The sequence below is a fragment of the Aspergillus lentulus genome (genome assembly GCF_001445615.1).
Source record: "Aspergillus lentulus DNA, contig: Alt09, strain: IFM 54703, whole genome shotgun sequence".
NCBI classification, from domain to species: domain Eukaryota; kingdom Fungi; phylum Ascomycota; class Eurotiomycetes; order Eurotiales; family Aspergillaceae; genus Aspergillus; species Aspergillus lentulus.
The window spans coordinates 820,327-842,761 of NW_028322117.1; the positions used below are offsets into that span (position 1 = coordinate 820,327).

General features: G+C 47.3%; 9 protein-coding genes across 9 annotated transcripts; 5 read left to right on the forward strand and 4 right to left on the reverse strand.

The window, feature by feature from the left end:
* Nucleotides 1-1,164: 1,164 nt before the first annotated feature.
* ALT_5095 (rRNA-processing protein MPP10) lies at nucleotides 1,165-3,099 on the forward strand (the record flags this gene model as incomplete). The annotated part of the gene is made up of 1 exon (XM_033555490.2): nucleotides 1,165-3,099. One exon carries the CDS (start codon nucleotides 1,165-1,167, stop codon nucleotides 3,097-3,099), a length of 1,935 nt encoding a protein of 644 aa, XP_033411381.2.
* Nucleotides 3,100-5,269: 2,170 nt separating this feature from the next.
* On the forward strand, nucleotides 5,270-5,856 carry ALT_5096 (DUF1761 domain-containing protein; the record flags this gene model as incomplete). The annotated part of the gene is made up of 3 exons (XM_033555488.1): nucleotides 5,270-5,285; nucleotides 5,352-5,656; nucleotides 5,722-5,856. The coding sequence occupies 3 exons, from the start codon at nucleotides 5,270-5,272 to the stop codon at nucleotides 5,854-5,856; spliced, it is 456 nt and encodes a 151-aa protein (XP_033411379.1).
* A 633-nt stretch (nucleotides 5,857-6,489) lies between these two features.
* Nucleotides 6,490-7,206, reverse strand: ALT_5097 (NADH-ubiquinone oxidoreductase 21.3 kDa subunit; the record flags this gene model as incomplete). Its single annotated transcript, XM_089599862.1, has 2 exons — nucleotides 6,490-7,089; nucleotides 7,147-7,206. The coding sequence occupies 2 exons, from the start codon at nucleotides 7,204-7,206 to the stop codon at nucleotides 6,490-6,492; spliced, it is 660 nt and encodes a 219-aa protein (XP_089455739.1).
* Nucleotides 7,207-8,412: 1,206 nt separating this feature from the next.
* On the reverse strand, nucleotides 8,413-8,829 carry ALT_5098 (thioredoxin peroxidase DOT5; the record flags this gene model as incomplete). The annotated part of the gene is made up of 1 exon (XM_033555486.2): nucleotides 8,413-8,829. One exon carries the CDS (start codon nucleotides 8,827-8,829, stop codon nucleotides 8,413-8,415), a length of 417 nt encoding a protein of 138 aa, XP_033411377.2.
* Nucleotides 8,830-9,824: 995 nt separating this feature from the next.
* ALT_5099 (putative mitochondrial protein sorting (Msf1)) lies at nucleotides 9,825-10,468 on the forward strand (the record flags this gene model as incomplete). The annotated part of the gene is made up of 2 exons (XM_033555485.1): nucleotides 9,825-9,977; nucleotides 10,049-10,468. 2 exons carry the CDS (start codon nucleotides 9,825-9,827, stop codon nucleotides 10,466-10,468), a joined length of 573 nt encoding a protein of 190 aa, XP_033411376.1.
* Nucleotides 10,469-10,997: 529 nt separating this feature from the next.
* ALT_5100 (uncharacterized protein) lies at nucleotides 10,998-11,860 on the reverse strand (the record flags this gene model as incomplete). The annotated part of the gene is made up of 2 exons (XM_033555484.1): nucleotides 10,998-11,757; nucleotides 11,817-11,860. 2 exons carry the CDS (start codon nucleotides 11,858-11,860, stop codon nucleotides 10,998-11,000), a joined length of 804 nt encoding a protein of 267 aa, XP_033411375.1.
* Nucleotides 11,861-12,834: 974 nt separating this feature from the next.
* ALT_5101 (ethanolamine-phosphate cytidylyltransferase) lies at nucleotides 12,835-16,478 on the forward strand (the record flags this gene model as incomplete). Its single annotated transcript, XM_033555483.2, has 7 exons — nucleotides 12,835-12,958; nucleotides 13,028-13,145; nucleotides 13,212-13,986; nucleotides 14,042-14,192; nucleotides 15,783-16,241; nucleotides 16,299-16,369; nucleotides 16,473-16,478. The coding sequence occupies 7 exons, from the start codon at nucleotides 12,835-12,837 to the stop codon at nucleotides 16,476-16,478; spliced, it is 1,704 nt and encodes a 567-aa protein (XP_033411374.2).
* Nucleotides 16,479-16,588: 110 nt separating this feature from the next.
* Nucleotides 16,589-17,413, reverse strand: ALT_5102 (putative para-hydroxybenzoate-polyprenyltransferase Coq2; the record flags this gene model as incomplete). Its single annotated transcript, XM_033555480.1, has 1 exon — nucleotides 16,589-17,413. The coding sequence occupies one exon, from the start codon at nucleotides 17,411-17,413 to the stop codon at nucleotides 16,589-16,591; it is 825 nt and encodes a 274-aa protein (XP_033411371.1).
* A 1,684-nt stretch (nucleotides 17,414-19,097) lies between these two features.
* On the forward strand, nucleotides 19,098-21,134 carry ALT_5103 (putative JmjC domain protein; the record flags this gene model as incomplete). The annotated part of the gene is made up of 1 exon (XM_033555479.2): nucleotides 19,098-21,134. The coding sequence occupies one exon, from the start codon at nucleotides 19,098-19,100 to the stop codon at nucleotides 21,132-21,134; it is 2,037 nt and encodes a 678-aa protein (XP_033411370.2).
* Nucleotides 21,135-22,435: the final 1,301 nt, after the last annotated feature.

Here is a 22,435-nt window from a genome sequence, read left to right on the forward strand (position 1 = left end):
GAACTGGCATATGTGATGATTCAGACCGTCATGAGCACCTTATCTGAGGAGAAATGTAGTTGATATCCCTTCAAAAGTCCTCTCAGAAAGTTCTCCGAGAGCCGGACAATCGTCAGCGAGACATCACGTCCATAGATTGATATACGGTCTGCTTATCACTTGACTTCATCAGAGTTCGCGATCAGAACTATAGTGCTGGCCTCAGAGCAGTTGAACTGGTGGAACTTTGAGGCACCAGGGTATCCGGATTGTGGGAAACACCTCAGTTATCCTGGCGCGCACAAACTCTTGAGGAAAGGCCATATTTACACATTGAGGCTGCACTGTTTGATCTGCAGTGGTGCTTTACCTTCTGTAGGGCGGAGAGATGAATAAGATTTCGAAATCAAGGTAGTCTTTTAATTACTTTTCCCATTGTCGAATGAAGAATAGACCTTGGATCTGATATTGATGTGCTTGTCACGCGCCGCGGAAGTTTGTAATTGGGTTAGTACCTTACCCTAGGACTGAAGACGTTGTGAACTTCTGAGGTTTTTAACAATCTCAATACAGCAGGCTGGGAGCAGCAATTGGTTGAAGTTCAGCATTAAGGTATGTGAGTGACCCAGCATTCATTGATATTATTAGGGAGGTGCTCCGTAGTACAGAGTACTAAGGTAGTATTATCATTATCCGCCTCTGGACCGCACTGGTTAGATACCAATAACATTATAACACAGCCAGGCTCAAGTGGAGCGGGAAGCTTGGCAGAGAGTTTTCTTCATTTTCGTTTTTCATTTTTCATTTTTTTTTAAAGGAAAAAAACCATAGCCTCAATTTCCGACTATTCTTTTTCCCTTCATATTTTTTTTTTTCTCTTTCTTCTTTGCTCTCTACAATAAATTCCCCTTCTCTGTTCAAACAGCGCGGGCCGATGCCCTCTCAGGCATTTCTGCAATGGACCAAACGGTAATGCAAGACCAATCTGAGACGACAATCCAATGCACAGCATCCAGGTCGACTCGCAACGGATATAACATGCCTATCGAATCAGCGTTATCTACACCGTGGGTTTTTCTTAGCCCGACAACCTCGCTGCATGCGAATACAGTTGATTGTGCAAAGTACTTTCTGGATTCCCTTGCCCTGTCCGTCAGCAATGCACAGCTTGCTCGTCAGCGCGTTATGCGGAAGCGCAAGCGATCGGATTATGAGCAAGAGACTCTGCATAAAGTATTACAGTTGAAGGAACTATTTGTGCAAGGATTTACTTCCGATCAAATATGGGAACAGGCCACAAGAATACTAGACTCTGCCAAGCAGGAAATTGAGCAAGATTCCGCTCTGATTTCCCAGCATGTCGAACCAGCTTTTCTGGACGCAAGAGCGTCACCCGTTCAGTCACGAGAGGCGAACTCTGAAAATATCTCTAATCTTAGTGATATGTCGGTTTCTTCAGAATCGGCCGCTGATCGTTCAGACCGCGACTCTGCTTCTGATGATGATATGGAAGATATGGAATCCGTACCAGAATCACTGAGCATGGCTGAGGGCCACTCAGACGAAGATAGTAGGACTGATGTGGAAGAGTCGGAGAATGATAACCACAATAGCCGCGATACCTACGTACAAGACGCGTTCGGACTGAACGACGGCTTTTTCTCCATTGACGAATTCAACAAGCAGTCTGAGTTTCTCGAGAGGCAAGATGCAAAGGGCGAAATAGATGACGATTTGGAGAGCGATGAAGAGGAGATAGACTGGCACGTCGACCCCTTAGCTGGTGGAGGTTCTGTGCCTTCCCAAACCACACAGCCAACAGCACAGAGATCGAAGGGTTCTTTCGAGGACGGAAGTGAGAGCAGTAGTGACGAGGAGGGGCCGACTTTCGATAACGTCGCCGTCGAAAATGACATCGATTCAGAGGGTGACGATGCATATGCAATTAGTGCGGATACCACTAATTGGATGAATACCAGTGATATCAAGTACTCGGACTTTTTTGAGCCTCCTCCACGGAAGGCGACTTCCACGAAAACGCGTCCTCTTCCGAAAACACAACCTCATAGGGCTCCTGTCGAAACTGACATCGATCGCGCGATTGCTGACGTTAGGCGCGACTTGCTTGAGGACGATGAGTCGCTAGATGGAAACGATTCTTCCGATAATGAGCTAGCGGGTTCTAAACATCAGCATTCGGCTCATGAGAAACAACGTGCGCGGATTGCCGACGAGATCCGTCGCTTAGAGGCTGCTAATGTGGCGAAGAAAGATTGGATGCTTGCTGGTGAAGCTCGAGGCGCTGAAAGACCTATGAACTCCCTAGTTGAAGAAGATTTGGATTTCGAGAGGGTGGGAAAGCCGGTACCTGTTGTCACGACGGAACTTTCTGGGGACATTGAGGAGTTGGTTAAGCGTCGAATATTGGCGAAGGAGTTTGATGAAGTAATACGCCGCCGTCCTGGGATTTCGGAAGGGCAGACTGCAAAGAAAGGGAGATTTGAGCTGGAAGACACCAAGCCTCAACAGAGCCTGGCCGAGCTCTTTGAGACTGATCATCTCAGGGCCACAGATCCAAACTATGTCGACCCGAAGAATCATAAACTTCTACGAGAACATACTGAGATTTCAAACCTTTGGAAAGAGATAAGCGACCGCCTGGATACGCTGTCGAACTGGCATTACAGACCGAAAGCTCCTCAAGCAAATATCAACGTGATCACGGATGTCGCTACCATTATGATGGAGGATGCGCAGCCTGCAGCTAGCAGCGCTGTTGGCGGGTCAGCGGCCCTTGCTCCTCAGGAAATTTACGCTCCGGGTGATAACGGCAAGGTTGCTGGAGAAGTAACACTCAAGAATGGAGAATCTTTCGCCAAGGATGAAATGACGCGCGATGAGAAGTCCAAGCTAAGGAGGAAGCAGAAGAAGCAGAGAAAGTCTGACTCCGACCCTGCGAAAAAACAATCAGGGAAAGCCGCTGAAAAACAACAAATCGTCTCAACGTTGAAGAAGAGCGGTGTCAAGGTGATTGGTAGAGAGGGCCACCTCACTGATGTTTATGGTGCCAGAGACCGGGAAAGCACCGTCAAAACTGGCGCCGATATGCTCAAGCTGTGAGATTACAATCACCTCCCGTCCATATCCGATGACGGAGTATCTGGAATACATGAATTTTTTTTGGAAAGGCAGAGGCCTGGTAGATTAGCGCATTTCGGTCGTCTTGTAGCTATATATCAATATATGAAAATCTAGGTTGCCTCTTTGGCGTTTGCTCATTCTTCTATTGCTCTAAGACTGCCGTTCTCTGGTCTAGATTTCAACCGGAGTGAATAGAGAAAGATATTCTCCCTTCTGTATGTATCCGCTTCAGGGTCGTCACGAACCTCCTTGACATCAAAGACCCTCTTAGCTGCTTTCATGAAACGGAGATCTGCTCGCCTACGCCTCTTGAAACAGAAGTAGCAAACAGATTCGGGTCCCAGCAGATCTTGCAAGGTAGAAATGAGAAGGGGGAATGCCGGCTCGAAATAGACGCAGTCTGCAGCGAGTACGATCGCAGGATGTGTCGGTATACAGTCTGGGAGAGGCTCTCCCCAATTTAACATTGTGGCCGCCACTGCAGTTGAGAGATTATTCAGCTCAATGTTCGTTTTCATCAAGTGTAACATTGGCTCTTGGTCTGTGACGTAGATGGGACAAGGACCAACATTGCACCCTCGTGCAACCGCGAGGCCCACAAGGCCCCCGCCAGCTCCTAGTTCAACTCTAGGTAACAACGCATTAGTATAATCTCAGACGGAGCGATTGTTGAGGACTTTCTAATAAGAAAAATTGGTAGTGTACAAACATCGTCTTGTTGGAGAGATTATTGCGGTGTTGCCGCAGCAAGTACTTGGCCAGGACAATCCCCGCTGGCCATAATTGACCACCGCAACCCTCTTTGAGGTCTTCTTTGAGGATCAGAGGCTCTTCTAGGAGACCATCAAATGAAACCAACGTATTTCCAGCCGATTTTAGCTCTCTGACAGGGACTAAGTGTTCGCTGACATCGAAGGTTGCCACCAGATCGGATGATGAGGGGTTGGCAGGAATGATTGCTTCCATCGGGAGAAAATTTTGCACCCACGAATGATTTCTTCTGAGGTTAACAAATGTCTATCGAAGAATGTTAATCAAATTAATTGATGTGTAAAAAGTCTCAGTCAGTCACTAACGCCTGACCATCAAAAAATATAAATGAACCAATAGGGAAAGAGAATTGAAGAAGATTATGTACTAGGAAGTAGGCTCAGAAAAGATGACAGGAGAAAAGGAGGGGAGTCCATGTCCTTTGATAACTCTGATTGGGCATTTCTCCAAAACGAGGAGAAAATTAGGTAGGGACGGAGAAATTAACGATGTAGATCTGCTGCCCTTTATCTAGGCTCCAGATAGTGGCCTTCGAAACTTCATAGTTATCTTTTGTCTATCTTTAAATAGATGAGGCCTTGGCCGATGAGATAAGATAGTGTTTCTCTTGTCCTCAAATCTTCTTCGTGCCTTCTCCCTCGTGTCCTCAAATGTGGACCATAGAGAGACCAGAGGACATGTAAATTCGTTGCAATTCTACTTTAGGCCTCTAGTCGGAAAGCGGAAATACAGGCCGTAATTCTTGCTAATGTCCTACCTGGAATGAAGGAAAATGATTTTTCCTTGCAACTTCATATGTGGGTTGAAGAATTGGCAGAATGAATCGGCTCAGCGAATGTAACTCATGACTGTTGAGGATGGATCTGGCCATGCTCTGTAGTGTGAATAGCAAGAGAGATTAGTGTTCGTTTGGTTGGTCGACGCCTAAGAGTACCTACTACTAAAATCTTTTACTTCACCGCCCAAGCAAGGCTAGTATAAAGATACCTATTGAGAGGCATCATGTATGTGTGTCTATTGCTTGACGTCATGGCCACTGCCCTTCCCCACACCAAGGGATCTTGCTTCCAGCCTCCTACCATGACCGTTGGTAAAACCGACTTTATTACTGAGCTGCCTCGATTGATTGGTCCGCAACATGACTCGAACCCCCATATCGGGATCTTCACACTGCAGCTCGTCGGCGTGTCCTTGTCTTTAGATCATGACGACGTCACTGCGTAGCCTGCCAAGTACCTACTGTATGATGGCAACCCCATGTGACCTTGGTTCAGCAGTGTTCAAATAACGAATCTCCCCCATTCAACGGACGTCAATTTTGTTGAGATCCCACAACCTAACAGAATCATTGTCACAAGGCGATATTTCCACACTCAAAATGACCACTCTCCACTGTAAGTATGGCCCCGTCTCCGGGCCCTGTGGTCCCACTGATCATTATAATAACTTGAATCGGCCAGATCTCCCTCCCGTGAAACCCTCGGCGATTGCGATGGGTACTATCTTTACCCATACAGCTTCACTGGGTATTCTCGCACCTGTCTTTGGTGATACTTATCATCGTGCGCAGGCTGCCAATTCCAAGGAGGAATTCATCAAGTCCAAGGAGGCTGCTGGAGCAGCGGCGGCTTGGGGTAGCTCTCTGGTTGGAAGCGCCGTTCAGACTTATGGTGTTGCCGCCCTGATCAATGCTACTGGAACACTGAGCTATAAGGGGGCTGCTTATTTGGGAAGCTTGATTTTCATGGCCAGTTCCGCGCCAAGTGTGAGTATTCCGATTATCTTACACCAACTTTCACATGATACGCTAACCTTGCATTCTGTTCCTAGTTCATAAGCCAAATCTTCACTGAAAAGCGACCCCTCGATACTGTTGCTGTTGGTGCTGTCAGCAGGGTGTTTGAGACAGTTGGGCTTAGTCTGTTCCTTACCTGGTGGGGTACTCGCACAAATCCTTTTGATTAGGAGCGACTCCTGGTTTATAGTCAGGGAAATCATGATTTTGTGAATTAAAACCTAAATTTGAATTAAGCCGACATAGGATTCTATTGCTTGCTCACGCCGAGTCTACAATCATGCAGGGACTACGTTTCGGATCGTAGCTAGTTTAGGTGACACCTAAAGAAGGATAATTTTGACACTTTAGATTTCTTAGAAAAGTCGGATTTAACGGCCCTGTCTTCCTTGCCCATTGCTGTATGCGATTGTACGTTCGAATTTGAGGACATGGCAAGTCACTTCGGATCATGACGCCGTAACTGCTCTAAATCTACCCTTGGTAAATAATATTCGACATTCTGTTTGCCGTCCTAACTATAAGGCATGGCGACATTGCTCTCCCCATGACTGGTTAATATAGACGAATAGAGAGAACATAGAAGTATTCCCAGAGCATATAAATTCAGTCTGATACATGGTTGTGGAAATCACCTAGCGAAACTTTCTATGCACATGTAGCTAGCTAGGATGGAAGACTGGCTCTGCATTATCAGAAAAAGGCTGACATTGCCATCAGCCTGCTCTATCGTACCCTCACCGCGGTTGAACATTGTTCGCTAATAGATGGTCTACGTGCCAGGACAGAAAGAGGATAACAATTCAATTCGGATGTGCAGTTAACGAGTACTTAGACGAAAGTCCGGCAAGGATACCTAGGTTCAAACGTAAGCTGGGGTAACAAAATGCGGAGATGAAGACATACACAGCAGGATAGCCTTGACCTTGACCAAGCTGATACTTGGCCGCAGAGGCGTTCAGATTACAAGGAATTGGCGGCAGACCATCGGCGCCCAGAACGCCCTGAATGCCCCTCTTGTCCTTCTCAAAGATGGCGGCGAGGCCACGCTCTTCTCCTTGTTGTTTAACCTCAACCAACTGCTGCTCTCCTGCCTGCCCGATCTGCAGAACGTCATTCTTCGGCACTGCCCGGCTGCCTACTGTAAGAAGGCCAACAGCATCTGCCTGGTTGACTGTGCTAAGTCTGGGGTAGTTTCTCCGAACGTCGCGCTTCCAGTAAGGGTTGTCGGCAATGTCTGCTGCTGGAACAGTGACGGGATCATCATAAGATTGCGGCGGGAGAGCACCAGGAGTCGGAAGTCGATATTGCGAGTTAAGTGGTACTCCGGTAGAGCGATTGGGATCGACGGCAAGAAGACGGCGAAGACGTTCCCATATCCCGGTAGACTGGACGGTGTATTTCTAATTATCAAAAATTAGAAGCGAGAAGTACCACCATCAGAATAGTAAAATGCCTACCTTATGAACGGCTATCGCGTTCGATGCGGACTTGGCGGCTTTGAGGACGTCGCGAGCCATGATGGAGATCCTATCCAGTTTGCGTGTCAGCCTCACAATGCCTCCATTGTCTCACTGTCCATGATGAAGACCAGTATAATGGCCCTTTGGCTTACTTGAGTCCTGACCTCCTGAGGTTCTCGTCTCAACTATATGTATATTCACTTGCCCTACGAAGGGACGGAATCAAGATGGCTGTACTCGGATGGACGAACTGTGAACGGACATTTTGTTTTTCCGACACCATGCCTCCTGATACCCGAACATCCACTGGCGATCGGTAAGAAACGTACTCATACAACATGTAAGAAGCTTCCCTGGCTGATATCTTAATGCAAGAATGAGCTGTTGACCCGTCGCGCTAAACTAATATGTGGAGTTTCAAGTGAAGTTTGGTGTAACAGAAGAAACTTTGCTGAATCTTGGTCAGATAGGATATCTCGACCTCGCAAAGTGACCGCTAGAGATATGGGATTTCATCTCAAGCGCCTTCGTGGCCACACCTGCAGATATATTGTGACAGGAGTAGGACCATTGACCGAAAATAATAAGTTATAGGTTATCCATCCCTTCATCAAAAATAACACCCTTTGGACAGAGTGGCTATACTGAACTAGAACAACCAGTAGTCATAACCATGGCTTTCTTCATTTTCGTAGGTGGATTGGATTAAATTTCTCTTTCATTGCAAAGATTGTCGACGTATGAAGTATGACATGAGGTATGAAAAGCGATCTCAGGATCATTGATATCACATGGGGCTTAGAGCTGAAACGTGCTCTTAAAAATGTGACACCTAAACCCAACTTCCATCATAAACTTCCCGTCATTCTTTGGTCTGTCCCTGCGTCTCTTTGTTACGTGCTGAGATCAATTGCTGTACAGCATCCACCGTTGCATCTGGCCCACCAGGTTGCAAAAGTAGGACCTTTCCATGCTTATCAACAGCGAAAACCCCCCTTGTCGTGCCTCTAGGAGCCTTCTTAAAACCAAGAGCCGAAATGAGAGTAGACGCTGTATCGCATAGTAGAGGATAGGGGAGGCTCTGCTTGGCTTTGAACGAGCTGTTTGCTTTGATGGAGTCCGCCGAAAGCCCATATATCGATAGGCCATTCGATGTTATATAATCATACTTATCGCGAAACAAGCAAGCTTGCTTTGTGCCTAACAAGCGATGAGCGTTCTTTCGACTCCCGGGATTGTTAAAGTCGTTGCAGGAGCCAGGAACTATAGCGCAATACCGCTAACGAGAGGAGGGATGCAACCGCTCTTCCCCGAAAATTCACGGAGTACTACTCTCGGGACGTTCAAGGAAGAAATCTTGGGGGAGATAAACTCACAGCCAGGCGTGGACGCTCTCGGGTACGTGAACAAAACAATCCCTGATTTGCTTGTGTCGACGAGATGTTTGAGGGTGGTTTTCGTCCCATCATTGAGTTCTACCTCGCCACCAAAGTTATCCAAGTCGATAGTGTCACCGACAGTTGGAGGTTTCTCGTATGAGACGTGCGTAGAGCGCTCATCTTCCTTGCTTAATTGTACCGAGGTTGGACTGGCCTCCTCACTCGTCTCTTGTATCCTTTTGCTCTTTTTTTCTGTGGCAGGGGTCTGTGAGGGTGCTTTCCGCTTCCTGAGTTCTACCATGACGTAAAAAACGATATTCGAATAGCTGAAGGAGCAATTATCCTTAATGGGTGGTATGTCGTCCGCGTCTTGTGAGATGCTTTAAATGCTGAGGGAGCGAGACCGAGGAGGGCCTAGAATACCTTTTACCGAGGAGGGCCTAGAATACCTTTTATATGTTCAGGATCCTTCTAGCAATGAACATCGGGATTATGTACAGTTTCACACCGACTTTAATTTCCATGTTGGGAAGCAGCTACGACTGCTGCGAGTTAATGAGCCTCTTTTCCCGGTGGCTTAAAATGAGTTGACTGCAATAGTAATAGACCATAATAGCAACATTGAGAAATGGTAAATGTTTGGGTCCAGCAAGAAAACTACGAAGACAAAGTATGTGTAACAAGTAGCAGGAGATCAATCGGTGTACCTGATAAGACAATTATCATTAATTCATTATTAAAGCATCGTACAGGATCATTCCATATCGCTCTTCGATCTATCGCTTGTTATGATTCATACAATTTTGAACCCATGTTCAGTTCTTATAGAGAGGTCGATAGATAGTAAAAGGAACATTCAGGTAGTTTATGATGCTGTCGCATTCTGACAGCCGAGAAATTCCGATCCCTGACCGAGCCCGCCTTTTCCCCGGGTTGTTTGCGAGTCGGATATGCTAAAATTTTCTTCTCCCGCGTTCCACTGCACGCAAGCCTGTGATCGCCGTCCAGTTTCATCATTTTTTGAAGGCCTTCTTACTCATCCAGTAGTTGGATATTTGCCTCTTCTTTTATGCCCTTCCTTACTGTTGTAGACTCTCTTTAATGAACACATAGACCTTTGCCCTTTTATACGCCATCTTATCGATATTCTCGAGTGCTCAGCTTGTTTGAATCCATTTCGACTGATTCGATCAACACGACGTTCTGCAGACTACACTTTCGATCGTGCCTCTTTAGCAAGCGACTCGGTTGCTTAGCGATCCCTGCTTCTATCACCGTCTCCAAGATTTCCCCGTCATGAAGGTCTTCTCCTCGACGTGCACCTTCGATTATTCTTGGGAAGAGGTTTCGACGGCGAACTGGCGCAAATATTGCCCTTGGAATGACAAGTCGACCCATGTTGTGGCGGTAGACACCATATCAAGGACGGTAGATCCGAAGACTGGCATTGTGGGTTTTCCTATCAATACTATCATTTTCTAAATCTCGGACGAAATGGCTAACCTGGACGCCCCCTTCAGTTGCGTACGGAACGCCTCATCACATGTGATCAATCAGTACCGCAATGGGTTCTCTCACTGTTCGGGGGAAGCGCTACTTCTCATGTATACGAAATCTCATATGTTGATCCTGGGGCAAAGAAGGTCACTATGTGCTCAACGAATCTCACGTGGTCTAACGTGTTGAACGTGAGAGAAACTGTTATCTACCAGCCTTCGTCATCAAAACCAGAGTCGGTCACGGATTTCAGTCAAGAGGCCAAAATCACTGCCCTTTGCGGCGGCTGGCAGAAAATCAAGAATAAGGTAGAGGAGGCTAGCATCGAGAGGTTCAGCCAAAATGCCAAGAGAGGCAGAGAAGGTTTCGAGACTGTCCTTGAAATGAGCCGAAGGGTTTTCGGCGAGCAACGTGAGTTCGAGAACAAGAAATTACAGTCCTGAGCTGCCCATTTCTTGCTGAACTCGTCACCATCATAGTCATTAAGCGGCTGCATTTGCTGGCGTTTCTTTAGTTGTTCTATCGTTGTTGTTGTCGATGCATGCGATTGAGCCGGCGTTCTGTTCAGTTCCATCTGCTTTTGTGGTCTCACTTTTGGCGCATGCATACTCCTTACACTGGACTTGATCATACTCATCGGCTTTGATGCCCCGATTCCTACGATGTTAATGGCTACAAAAGTGATACCAACCCATGCTTGTTGATTTATCTCCTCTCGATATTATGCTAGTCTCTTATGTTTACTGGTTCTGCGTGTGCTAAGTGAAACATGTGAAGCAATATATCGTGTCTCATTAATCTAGAATAGAATAGATCTTGTCCTTTCCTTTGAAGGATCAATTCATAAATATACCTGGCACCAAATTTATTACCCACCTCAGGAGCATCCGCCCTCCTTGATCGAAAGGCCCATTTACAGCAAATGCCAAGCACCAGTTCTGGGACTTCCGCAAGGCGACATTGCGATTTGAATCAGCCTAGAAGACCGCCCAAAACAACACGACTGACACCAGCTATTTCATTCTTTGCGCTGGTTCTACTTGCATCCTCGAACTCTCGAACGACGCCTGTGACCATTATCTTCCGAAGCTTTGCGTCTGCCTTTGAGAACATCTCGCCCAAAGCAACTGTGCATACAGACGGAGTGGAGACCAAAGCGGTGAGCCTGGTATAGCAGTCAATTAATACGTCACAAAGAGTGGCGAAGGTTTCGAAATAATCCGGCTCAAATGGTAAAGACGGCGTCAAAAGGTAAGAATATTCCTCGCCCGGGAGAAGTTCGGAGGCTTCACTGGTGGGGAACGAAACAACAGCGGCAGCTGCTGTCGTAGACGAAGTGATGTTCCCAGTCATGGACTTCAAGTCAGATGGGTCGCTAGATTGCATGGGAAGACCAATCTCCGTTGCAGAGCTAGCCCTCCTGCCCTTGGTTCCAGCGTGCGCCGCTCTTTTGAACATTTGCGGGATACGTGCTCTTGCCAGAGTTGATGATGAACTTCCATCCGGTGGGTGGACTTGCTGAAATGCCTCAAACTCAATCAAAAGCGCGTTTAAGGCGCGTAGGTATTCTGACGGCGATGAATTGACGTCCAAAATTGGCGGAAGTGATAATCCGAGAAGAAGATAATTAATGGCGCGACGGGATAGTTTGCGAGGATCAAAATAGGGGATTCGGCTGATGTCAGCTCGAGAGAAGTGTACTGTGTTGAACCAATAGATACGACCTTCATGGCTGTAGCTTTATCAGTTGTTGGATTAATGAAGAAGGGCTGCTTTTTGCTTTGAACTCACGCTTTCCTAAGGTAATCCAGAGTGGATATCCTTTTGGTAGCCATGTCGTGAATATGCTGATAGATAGCTCCAGCGCTCTGAGGACCGAACGATCCTCCCCCACTTGTCAAAGGAGGGGGCCCACCCCCTCCTACACCTTCATGTCCAACACTTGATTTGTTTGTGTCTCTGCGAGAAAGGCTGGGGGTAAATGTTGACGATATCATGCTTGAACTGGGCGCTGGACAAAGAGCAGCTCCAACAGTAAGTGAAGCAGGCTCCTGCCTGCTCTCATAGAGATAGCTGGTGAAGACTCGTTTGTGCACAGCAGTCGGGAAAAAAAAGGTCGGTTTACGAGTTCCGGATATGCCTCGACCGATATTGCTCGATAATTTGGAGATCTATGTACGGAGTACGGAGTAGCTAAGTCCCCTGCACGACAATAATGCATGGGCCCGGCCCTTAGTTGATCCTGGGGGGTTCCGAGCCAGGAACGGGTTAGCCCAACCCACAAACCCCGGGAGGGCGCGTCCACAATAACAATAACGGTATCCGTACATAGGATAGCCAATCTACCAAAGGTGCATTCCAGTCAAAATGCTCTTGAGCGTCCCAAGGAACTGGACGTCACGGCGGAACACTGGCCTGCTCATCAAGGTGCCAGGAGAACCATAGTTTATAGTTAATCTTGACCAGGCAACTGTTTATCCGTCACTTATATCAATTTACGCGGGTAAATTGGAATAACTCTTTGGTTCCCAGTCTCGTTCTGCCTACCTGATAACGGCGCCTCATGCGTCCATAGCTACAGTTGATATTCTCTGTAACAGCTAGACTACCGTACAATAGAATAACACCCCACCCAACCCCACCTCCTTTTGATTCTGTAATTTCTGGCTTGATCAAGTCGCCTTGTCGCATCAACCTTCGAGTTTCGCCGATTTTTGATACCAGACCATTTCCACACCAAAATCGACGCGCTCGTCTACATTACAACAAGGATCTATTTGCTAATTGCCAAAAAGCGCCTCTCCAAACTATGAGTGTGTCGCCTGAAGAATTGGTCCCTGCGCCAGGACACTGGCCTGTGGATCCTCAGGATGATGTACCTATACGGGAAGATCGTATCTGGGTAGATGGGTGTTTTGACTTTAGCCATCATGGTGAGAAATCGTTCTCAGCTGCTCTCAAGTTATAGGTTTCCCTAATCAAAAGTGACTGAATTGATGTAGGACACGCCGGTGCTATGCTTCAAGCCCGTAGACTGGGTAATGAACTTTATGTTGGTGTACACTCGGACGAAGCAATTCTTGAGAACAAGGGCCCGACAGTAATGACGTTAGAGGAACGGTTAGTCTTTTCCTTAAAAACCCGGCAGGTCAACTTAGATTGCTGATAACCGGTACCGTGCTTTAGGGTAGCTGCCGTGGAAGCATGCCGCTGGGCCACTCGTTGTATTCCACGAGCACCTTACGTAACTTCCCTCTCATGGGTGTCACACTATGGGTGCAAGTATGTCGTTCATGGAGATGATATCACATCTGACAGCAATGGAGAAGATTGCTATCGATTTGTCAAGGCAGCTGGGCGCTTTCGCGTTGTGAAGAGAACTCCTGGCATTTCAACCACCGATCTTGTCGGCCGTATGCTCCTATGCACCAAAGGGCACTTTATAAAGAGCGTCAAAGACACCCTTGCGGGAGTAGAGGGATCCGACAATCAGGAAGAAAGGAAACAATTCGGTGTGGAGCTAATGCAAAGGATCCGGGACTACGCAACAGATGAGAGTGGCTTGCGTCCTGGTCCTCAGGTTTGGAGTTGGACCGGTTCGAAGCCGGCGAAGGTTAGCGACACGGTTGTAGAAGCTGGTGCGTTCGAAACTCTAGTAAATGGCAAAGCAATCAAGCCAGGGCAGCGGGTAGTCTATGTGGATGGCGGCTTCGATTTGTTCTCCTCGGGTCACATCGAGTTTCTTCGACAGGTTCTAGAGCTTGAGGAGTTGGAAGGCCGTCGACGAGGATGGTATGACACGGAACAGGTCGAGAAGAGACTTCACGACTTCGGTGAAGACTATCCCCCGGCTTATGTGGTTGCTGGCATTCATGATGATGATGTGATTAATCACTGGAAGGGATTAAACTATCCTATCATGAACATTTTTGAGCGGGGACTCTGCGTCCTTCAATGCCGAGTATGTTCCTTTCCCTCAATCGATGGTTCATACAACCTCTAATGATTTCTCCCAGTATATTCATGCTGTTATTTTCTCCGCGCCCTTCTCTCCTAGCCAACTGTATTTGGAAGCCATGCCATTTGGTGTCCCGAATGTTGTTTATCATGGGCCAACAACCTTCATTCCACTGACATACGATCCTTACACTGCTCCCAAAAGAATGGGTATATTTAGGCAGATAAGCGACCATTCTTTTCAGCATGTGAATGCTGGTGAGATTGTTGATAGGATACTCAGAAGCCGTGAGGCTTATGAAGAGCGACAACGCGCCAAGCTACAGAAGGGCATTATTGAAGAACTGGTTAAATCAGAAGAAAATAGTCTGGCTGGGGAACGGGGTGCACAGTGACTTGATCTCTTTGTAAAGCATCATGGACTAGTCGTTAAGCCTGTCGTCAATCAGATTATAAAGCTAATCATCTTGCAGGTGAAGTTCTGACTCTTTATTTGACGTTAATACCAGCTCAAACTAGAGATTATTATAGTAAAGTAAATTTGACAGTGCCAGTATAATGCCAACTAGATGAGCACAATTTGTAGCCTTCGTGTTATTGAGTAGATCAAAGGTAAAAATCACGTTCTCGCCTTTTGAAAATATTAGTACAGCACAACATAGAAGAATAATTCTACAATGAAGAAGATGAAATCATGAATGAGTAAACAATCTGCCCTTTATTGAACCTCACGCATAAGTCAATCAGCTGCCACCAGGACCCCTTTCTCCTCAAGCAGCTTTGCGAGCTCTCCGTTCTGATGCATAGACATCAGAATATCGCAACCTCCAATAAACTCCTTGTCAAGGTATAATTGGGGTATTGTTGGCCAATCGGAGTATTCCTTTATACCTATGGAAGGCCGAGAGATTTAGCCAGGCTGAGACTCACACGCAAATACACACAACTTGCTGTTCCTGAAAAGGTGTCACTATACATACCCTGACGAAGCTCGGGATCTTCCAACACGTTGAACGCGACAAATTTCTTCGGGTCAACCCCCTGCAAACCCAGAATCTGTATGCTGGCTCGAGAAAATCCACATTGTGGTGTCTCCGGAGTACCCTTCATGAAGAGAACGACAGGTGCAGACGCAACGGCTTTGTCGATTGCCGACCTTGTTTGTTCAGAGAGAAACCGGGCATGGAGGGCATGCGGCAGTTGGAAAGCCGTGAATCGTGTAGTCGAGACAAGTGGTGACCGGGAAAAAGGTCGGAATGTCTGGATGGATACAAGTGAGCTCATAGTTGGCGAACAGATTCGAGGGCAGGTAAAGTAGAGAGGTATGCTTGACTTACTGACGCGAAAGCTTGCCTTGAGAACATCATATCTTTGTCAAGACTGGCCGGGCTGAACTGTGGAGAAAGTTTTATCTGATACAGATAAAATGCTTGTGATATTCTATAGACGTACTACCGAAAATAAAGGTAAATGGCGAACCTTATCATGTGACGTTAGCCCCCGTGGCTCTCAGTCCCCGCCATGAAACACAGGTACCCCACAGGATCGATACTTGGGATTGCGGATGAAAAAGCATTGTCCGGATCGCATCGCTGTCAGCCTTGAATCGTCACTGACCTATTTAAATAAAGGGCGGTGCGTGCGTGACTCTATCAGTCAGATGCTTGGATGGCCCTTGGCAGTCCTGCTCGATCACTCGTATCCACGACGGCTGACATCATCGCATATGATAACGGTTCCTGTCCGAGTGTAGTCATTTTGTGAAACGAAGTTCAATGGAAGGCACTGGGACTTTCTCAGCTGAAGAGCAATTCAAAGATAAGAAAATACACATTCTTTTAGCAGCAAGCGGGAGCGTGGCAGCGATAAAATTGCCAAATATCGCTGAAGCTCTTGGCCGGCACAAAAATGTCTGTATTCGCATCATTGTGACCAAGTCTGCGGAGAAATTTCTTTCGGGTCAAAGCTCAGAGCAACCTCTACTCGATGCGCTAAAGCAACTACCTGCGGTTGATGCTATTTACCGAGACGAAGACGAGTGGAAAGACCCCTGGATTCGCGGCGAGCCCATTTTGCATATTGAGCTTCGAAAATGGGCCCATGTCCTACTTGTCGCCCCTTTATCGGCGAACACGCTGGCGAAGATGACAATGGGGATTGCGGATAATCTGCTTCTCTCCGTCATCAGAGCGTGGGATACCACTGGGAAAGTAGACTTTGGTCTCAAAGACAGAAAGCCTGTGGTGTTCGTTGCTCCAGGTGAGATGTGTTAATATATACTTGTTTACTGTCAAATTCTGTTCTAACTTTCAATAGCTATGAACACCGCGATGTGGAATCACCCGGTCACTAAAAGGCAACTCAAGATCTTAACAGACGAGTGGGGGGTGAGTGGGACAAATGAAGAAGGTTGGGTCTCTGTACTTCACCCCATCGAAAAATCTCTTGCTTGTGGTGATACTGGTAATGGTGCTATGATGGATTGGAAAGATATAGTCAACGTAGTAGAGCGTCATCTTGGTATCAGTAGTGTTAAGATAAAAGATATTCACTGCGGGAGTTGAAAGTAACCTTTATCCTGTTCTATGTTCGTGAGTGCTATCCTCTTAATGTAAGTTCTTATCGCTTTTATACAGGCCAGTGGTTTGAGCTATATACTCAGAGAACATCCCCAAAGTGATGCCGCCCCCAGTCAGCAAACATCCGTTCTTAAACCACCACCAGCAGTTCTTGACATTCTTCAATTGGACCTTCCAAATCATAATACCGAGAGAAACGGCTGCGCTGCCGCAGGTGCCGACGAAAAAGATGGGTCCAGCACCTGCTGCTACTCCTGCAGTAGCGAGCAGCGCTACTTGAACTGCTGCCAGACCAGAAAGAACTGTCTTAGTGTTATGCTCATGCCGAAGGGCAATTGACTTGATCCCCGCCGCGACGTCGTCTTTGATGTCCATATGTGCGTAGATCATATCGTACAGCACTGTCCAGGCAACACAGCTAGAATACAAGGCTGCTGCGGCTTCCAAAGCAGCATGGTTGCTAAGAAGATCGACACCCAGTGCTGGAAATCCCATGATAGCACCCCATGAAAATGTGAGACCCAGAACAGCCTGAGGGTAGTAAGTGACGCGCTTGGCGAGAGGATATGTCGTCACCAACAGGAGGCTGGGAATACCATACCAGAGACACTGGGAGGGAAATTGTAGCAGGACAGCTAATCCGGCTAGAAGTTGGGAACAGGTGAAAATCAATGCCTTCTTAGGAGATAGGGCGCCTCGCGCAATAGGCCGGAATTTTGTGCGTTCGACATACGGGTCCAGGTTCCTGTCCCATAAATCATTGATCGCACAGCCGGCGCCTCTCATGATTAATGCACCCGTGAAAAAAAGACCAGTAGTGCCAAGAATCTGCATGGGTGTGGCAGATGCCATAGGTGCCGCGAGGAGTGTCGAGAAAACACATGGGAAGAAGAGGTAGTATGTGCCACTAGGTTTATCGAGGCGTATCAACTCAGCGTACGGGATCCATGATTCGGGAAGAGAAGCAACGAAGCCTTTTTGGGGAGGTATATAGTGTGTTGCGGGGTTATTGTCCGTTGTGGCTGCTGGGCGATCTGCCGAGGATGGGGACAGGGAAGAATGTGGCCGGTATCTCATGAGAGATGTTGGCCCCTTCGTGATCGATGACCTGGGTTTGGCAGTATACGCTGATTGACGTCCTGTTGAAATGACCCTCGACGAGGTAGTCAAGGAATTGCGATTGCAAAGTAAGCGGTAGCGCTTGTCGTTCAAGAGACTACTCCCTGTTCCATAACGTCTGCAAAACTGATCAAGACGAACAGGAGGGAAGTAAGAGAACTGCAATCTCATTTTATAATGAGCTGTGATCGGAGAAGCCTCCACAGATTCTTCCTCAACGAGATTCAGTCCGGATAGAGCTGGCCACCTGATTCCTACCGCACGAAACAAGAGTTAGTCATGGATAACCAAGAAACAGCTAGAGCTGAACAAAGCTGGTTTATCACCGGTCAGATTACTCCGTACCGTGATTGAAATAGCACCAGTGCACTACCAAGTGTCTCACCACAATTAGTGTACTCCTAATTAATAGCAATATGACATCTGGAAGGGCCGTTTGGGCTTCCTTCTCAGTCTCCCCAAGATCAAACCGTCGTAGCAGTAAGATGCATGTACCTCTCTAAATCAAAATTGCTTCACATGTCCGCCAGGGTTCACACCTGTAGTTGATCCACCTGCCCCAGAGAGGAATAGCGCATGCAGGTAGTACCTAAGTCCTGGACTAATCAACACAAGGTGGGTTGACCTTCAAGGAGGACGCGAAGTATCGACTGTTCCGAAGTCGAGGATGTTGGGACATCCATAAACAACCTGGGACTGGGACACTACCCTACTATGACTAGTGAAGCAAGCTTCAAAGTCATTGTAGACCGCTACCAAAGGAACAACAACAATTCGAATTGTTTCCTAAAAGTCGGCCGCGTTCGATCATTACCTCCATGCCAGCGCGACTACTAGCCGCTCTTTTACAGTTATACCATACTCAAGCGAATATCGAACGACTGCTTGGTCGCAACACGGCTGCACACATACATCTATTTTGTTTATGAACAGACGGGCAGCTCTGCCTTATTCATTGTGAAGCATTTGAAAGTCTTCCTGGCTGAGACAATGCGCGACTGCCGGCTTTCTCAGTAACACATCGCGATTGGTGACAAGGCAGATCAAGCAATTCTGGACCTTGACGAGAATTTCTTTCGTAACTATCAATTCGTATACGGTCTTCGAAGCAAAATGCCCGCCCAGCGTCCCCGTGCGGCTTTTGAACCAATTCCACTTGATCTGGACGTCGCTGCACTCGTGGAATCTACAGCAAATTTTGAGTACGTGGTTAGAATCCATTGCAACTCCATTGATGAACACGGTCTGGACAATTTCGACAAACTCGTTCGCTTGCACGTCATTCTAGGCGGAAAGCCGTTAGTGATTGAAGGTTTTCATGAGAGGCTGGACCGCTCTGTGTTCTCTGAGAAATGGCTAAGGAACCATCATTCAACGAAGAGTAAGTCTACAAGCTTAGTGATGCTGTCTCGCACCTATGAATTCCCGTCTGATCTCAAACCCGCATTTCAAAGAGGAGATTGCTCGAAATTTGACCACGAAGAATAATCTTCCCCTCTCGATTGGCCACTATCTGAAGAACATGCCACTGTTAACTAATCAATGGAATTCATTCAATTACAAGAACTCTGATCGACAGCGGATCTATCTAAAAGATATTGATTGTCCGCAGACATGGCACGATCATTTGAAGAATCTCATTCCGCCACCCCTTTTTTACCTGAATAAACACCCGGAAGCATTCCAAGGCCCAGGTGGAGAATCAGTCACAGCTAATGAAGGGCACCAGACTCACGCGGAACCCGGAAACAAGGTTGGAAGACCTGGTGACCTCATGAGCTGCCTTCCGGCGAACATGAGCGCCGAAAACCTCATGTGTTACATCGGTCATGAAGGCACCTATACACCGGCACATTATGAAATGTGCGCAAGTCTCGGTCAGAATATAATGGTTGAGGCATCGGATGGCTCAGTTGAGTATGGTATGAAGACTATACCGGGGTCGTCCATCTGGTTCATGACGGAGAGCAAGGATCGGCGAGTCGTTTCCGAATACTGGCAGTCGACACTGGGCCATGACATTGATATCGAGGATCATTTCGCGCAGATCAATGCCTGGAAAGCCGCTCCATTCAGAACGTATATCGTTGAACAAAGGCCAGGTGATTTTATTCTGATTCCTCCGCTGGCAGCGCACCAGGTCTGGAACCGCGGAACAAGGACGATGAAAGTAGCTTGGAATCGAACTACTGTGGAGACTCTGAGCCTAGCCTTGAGTGAAGCCCTTCCGCATGCTAGGATGGTCTGCCGGGATGAGCAGTACAAGAACAAGGCAATTGTGTTCTATTCGCTTGAGCATTACTCAAAGCTCCTTGAGAACGTCGATGGGAAAAGTATGGATGGCAAGCAGCAACTGTTGCTCAAAGACTTTGAGCACCTTTTCGCACTATATACCCAGATTTTGCTATCTGAGAGCTTCTCACAGGATAAAGCAGAAGAGAAGGACGTCGAATACATCCCCTTTGACAGTAACATCACCTGTTCATACTGCAGGTGCAATATTTTTAATCGATTTTTGACTTGCCCGTGGTGCGCGGGTGGACAGACTGCCGATGGCGAAGACCCCTACGATATCTGCATGGAATGTTATGTCATGGGCAGAAGCTGCGCTTGCCTCTCGAGATTAAAGTGGGCTGAACAATTTCCTTGGAGTGAGCTGACCGGGAAATATGAAAAATGGCGCGACCAAATATGTCGGCTCAACCAGAGCAACTCGAACGGTCAGATCTTCTGGCCCCTCGCCGAGGAACGAGCTCGCTACGGCAAGAAAACGCTAGCTGAGATGTGCCAGGGGGAATTGAAAAGACGACCGTGGGTTGATATCACCAAACCAGTGACGCGTAAGATCGAGGACAATTTGAGCGATTCAGAAAGTCCCGCTCGAAAACGGAGGAAGACTCGCCTCAGCCACGAATCTGATGAGGGTGGTCGCTGCCACATCTGCAAGTATATTGAGCCGATATGGAAGCTCGCTTCTTGCGACTATTGCAACCAAAACTACTGTTACGGTAGTCTGTTTAGAGCCTTCAATATCCAACCACAAGAAACCATGGAAGTGTATCGTTGGATGTGCCCTAAATGCCAAAAGATTTGCAGTTGCGCAGCGTGCCGTCGAGACACCTCGATGAAACCATTTGAACCAACCTGTACACTACTCGGCCATGATACAAGGAAAATAGCGGATCCTCGCAGTGTGGAAAGCCTGGTCGACTTCCGGCAGTCGAATCTCAGGTGGTTAAAAAAAGCAGGCGACGATGAGATAGAAAGACTGAAGAAGCATCAAAAAGAGGCAGACGAAAAGCGTCAACGGGCTATGATTGAATATCGTATTCAGTTGGAAGATTCTCCTCGAGTATCCGCCCCGGCGACGGAATATGGCGGCATACCAGTCGATCCCGCATTGGAGAAATTAAGTGGCTCAATCCTTACCCCGCCAGATTCCATCACTCCGTGAGAAAGAAAGTTCTTAAAATGGGAGAGAACCATAACGTGTCCGGTTCGGCTTCATCTCAATTAGGCGGTTTAGGACAGATCAGACGCAAGTATGACAAACCAGTCGTGGTACGATTCACCGAATCAATGAGAGAGGATTAGTCTACTCGGCGTTTGGAAATCAGTATGGGGGTGATATGCAAGGAGTTTTGTTCTTTCAGGCCCGGCTCTATCGTTGAAATTTGAGCGCATTTTGGAACCCCGAACCATGCTGCCATTCGTCGCTGATTACATATAGAATATGTTAGTGACAAAATAAGACATCCCAGAGAGGAACAAGCGAACCTAAGGTCGTTCGACAAGCACAAGATTCGCCTAGGCGCCCTTGTAATCATAGCGGAGGTTCTCAAGATGCCTGATGTCGACGGACGCCATTACTTTCCGCGCTATCAAAATGGTCGCGAGTATTGCTGTGGTGCATAAGCTCTCGCACTTGAGGCTAGAACATGTCAACTAGAAGGTAGTGGCGGGCCCGAGACTCACCTGCCGGGATGAAATATGTAACGACCGCAGTCGGCGAGGCCATGATAGACGCAAGCGTCAATAATGCACACAATGCAGCGTTAGTAGGGATGGCATATTTTTGGGCAGACGTGATGAGGTCTGCCTTTGTGAATGGCCTTTTCCCTTTTGGGTCTGCACGCTCGATTGCATGATACTTCATAGTATAGGCCGTCAACAACAGGGAAATGACACTTAGAATGGAGAGAAACCGTTCAGATAAAGCCGATGAGCTTGAGATAATCGGTGGGACGTATATCGTTGCTGACAAGAGGGGAATGACCGAGAAGATGACCTATATGCATCATCATATTTAGCTCTGATTTCTGTGCTGATAATGTCAAGGATAGAGGAGAGTTCACAGTATACTCGGAATTCCGCTTGTCATTCTGTGCCTGTAATTGTCTAATTACGACGTCTTGTTCTACAAATCTCTATCAGTATATAGTATATACGATGAAAGACACATAACAGACCCTCTTCGTCTAGCTCTTCTCGGCCCTGTTCATCATCACCTGAATCATCAGGGTATCGAAACGCTTTGCGAAGTCTTGTAGTAGCCATGAATCAGATGTCTAGCTATATTGACCGAGGCCGTAGCATGAAAGTTGAGGCAGCTCTTTGGCAACAGAGGAGAAGGACCTCCTTAAGACAATCCAGCGTGACGTACAACGGCGGTGGCTCGGAGGGTTGGTTTGTCTTGTTTGGCAACTTTGTTCTTTTAGGTAGTCGCTGGTGCAGGACATTCTACCATCTGGGCTA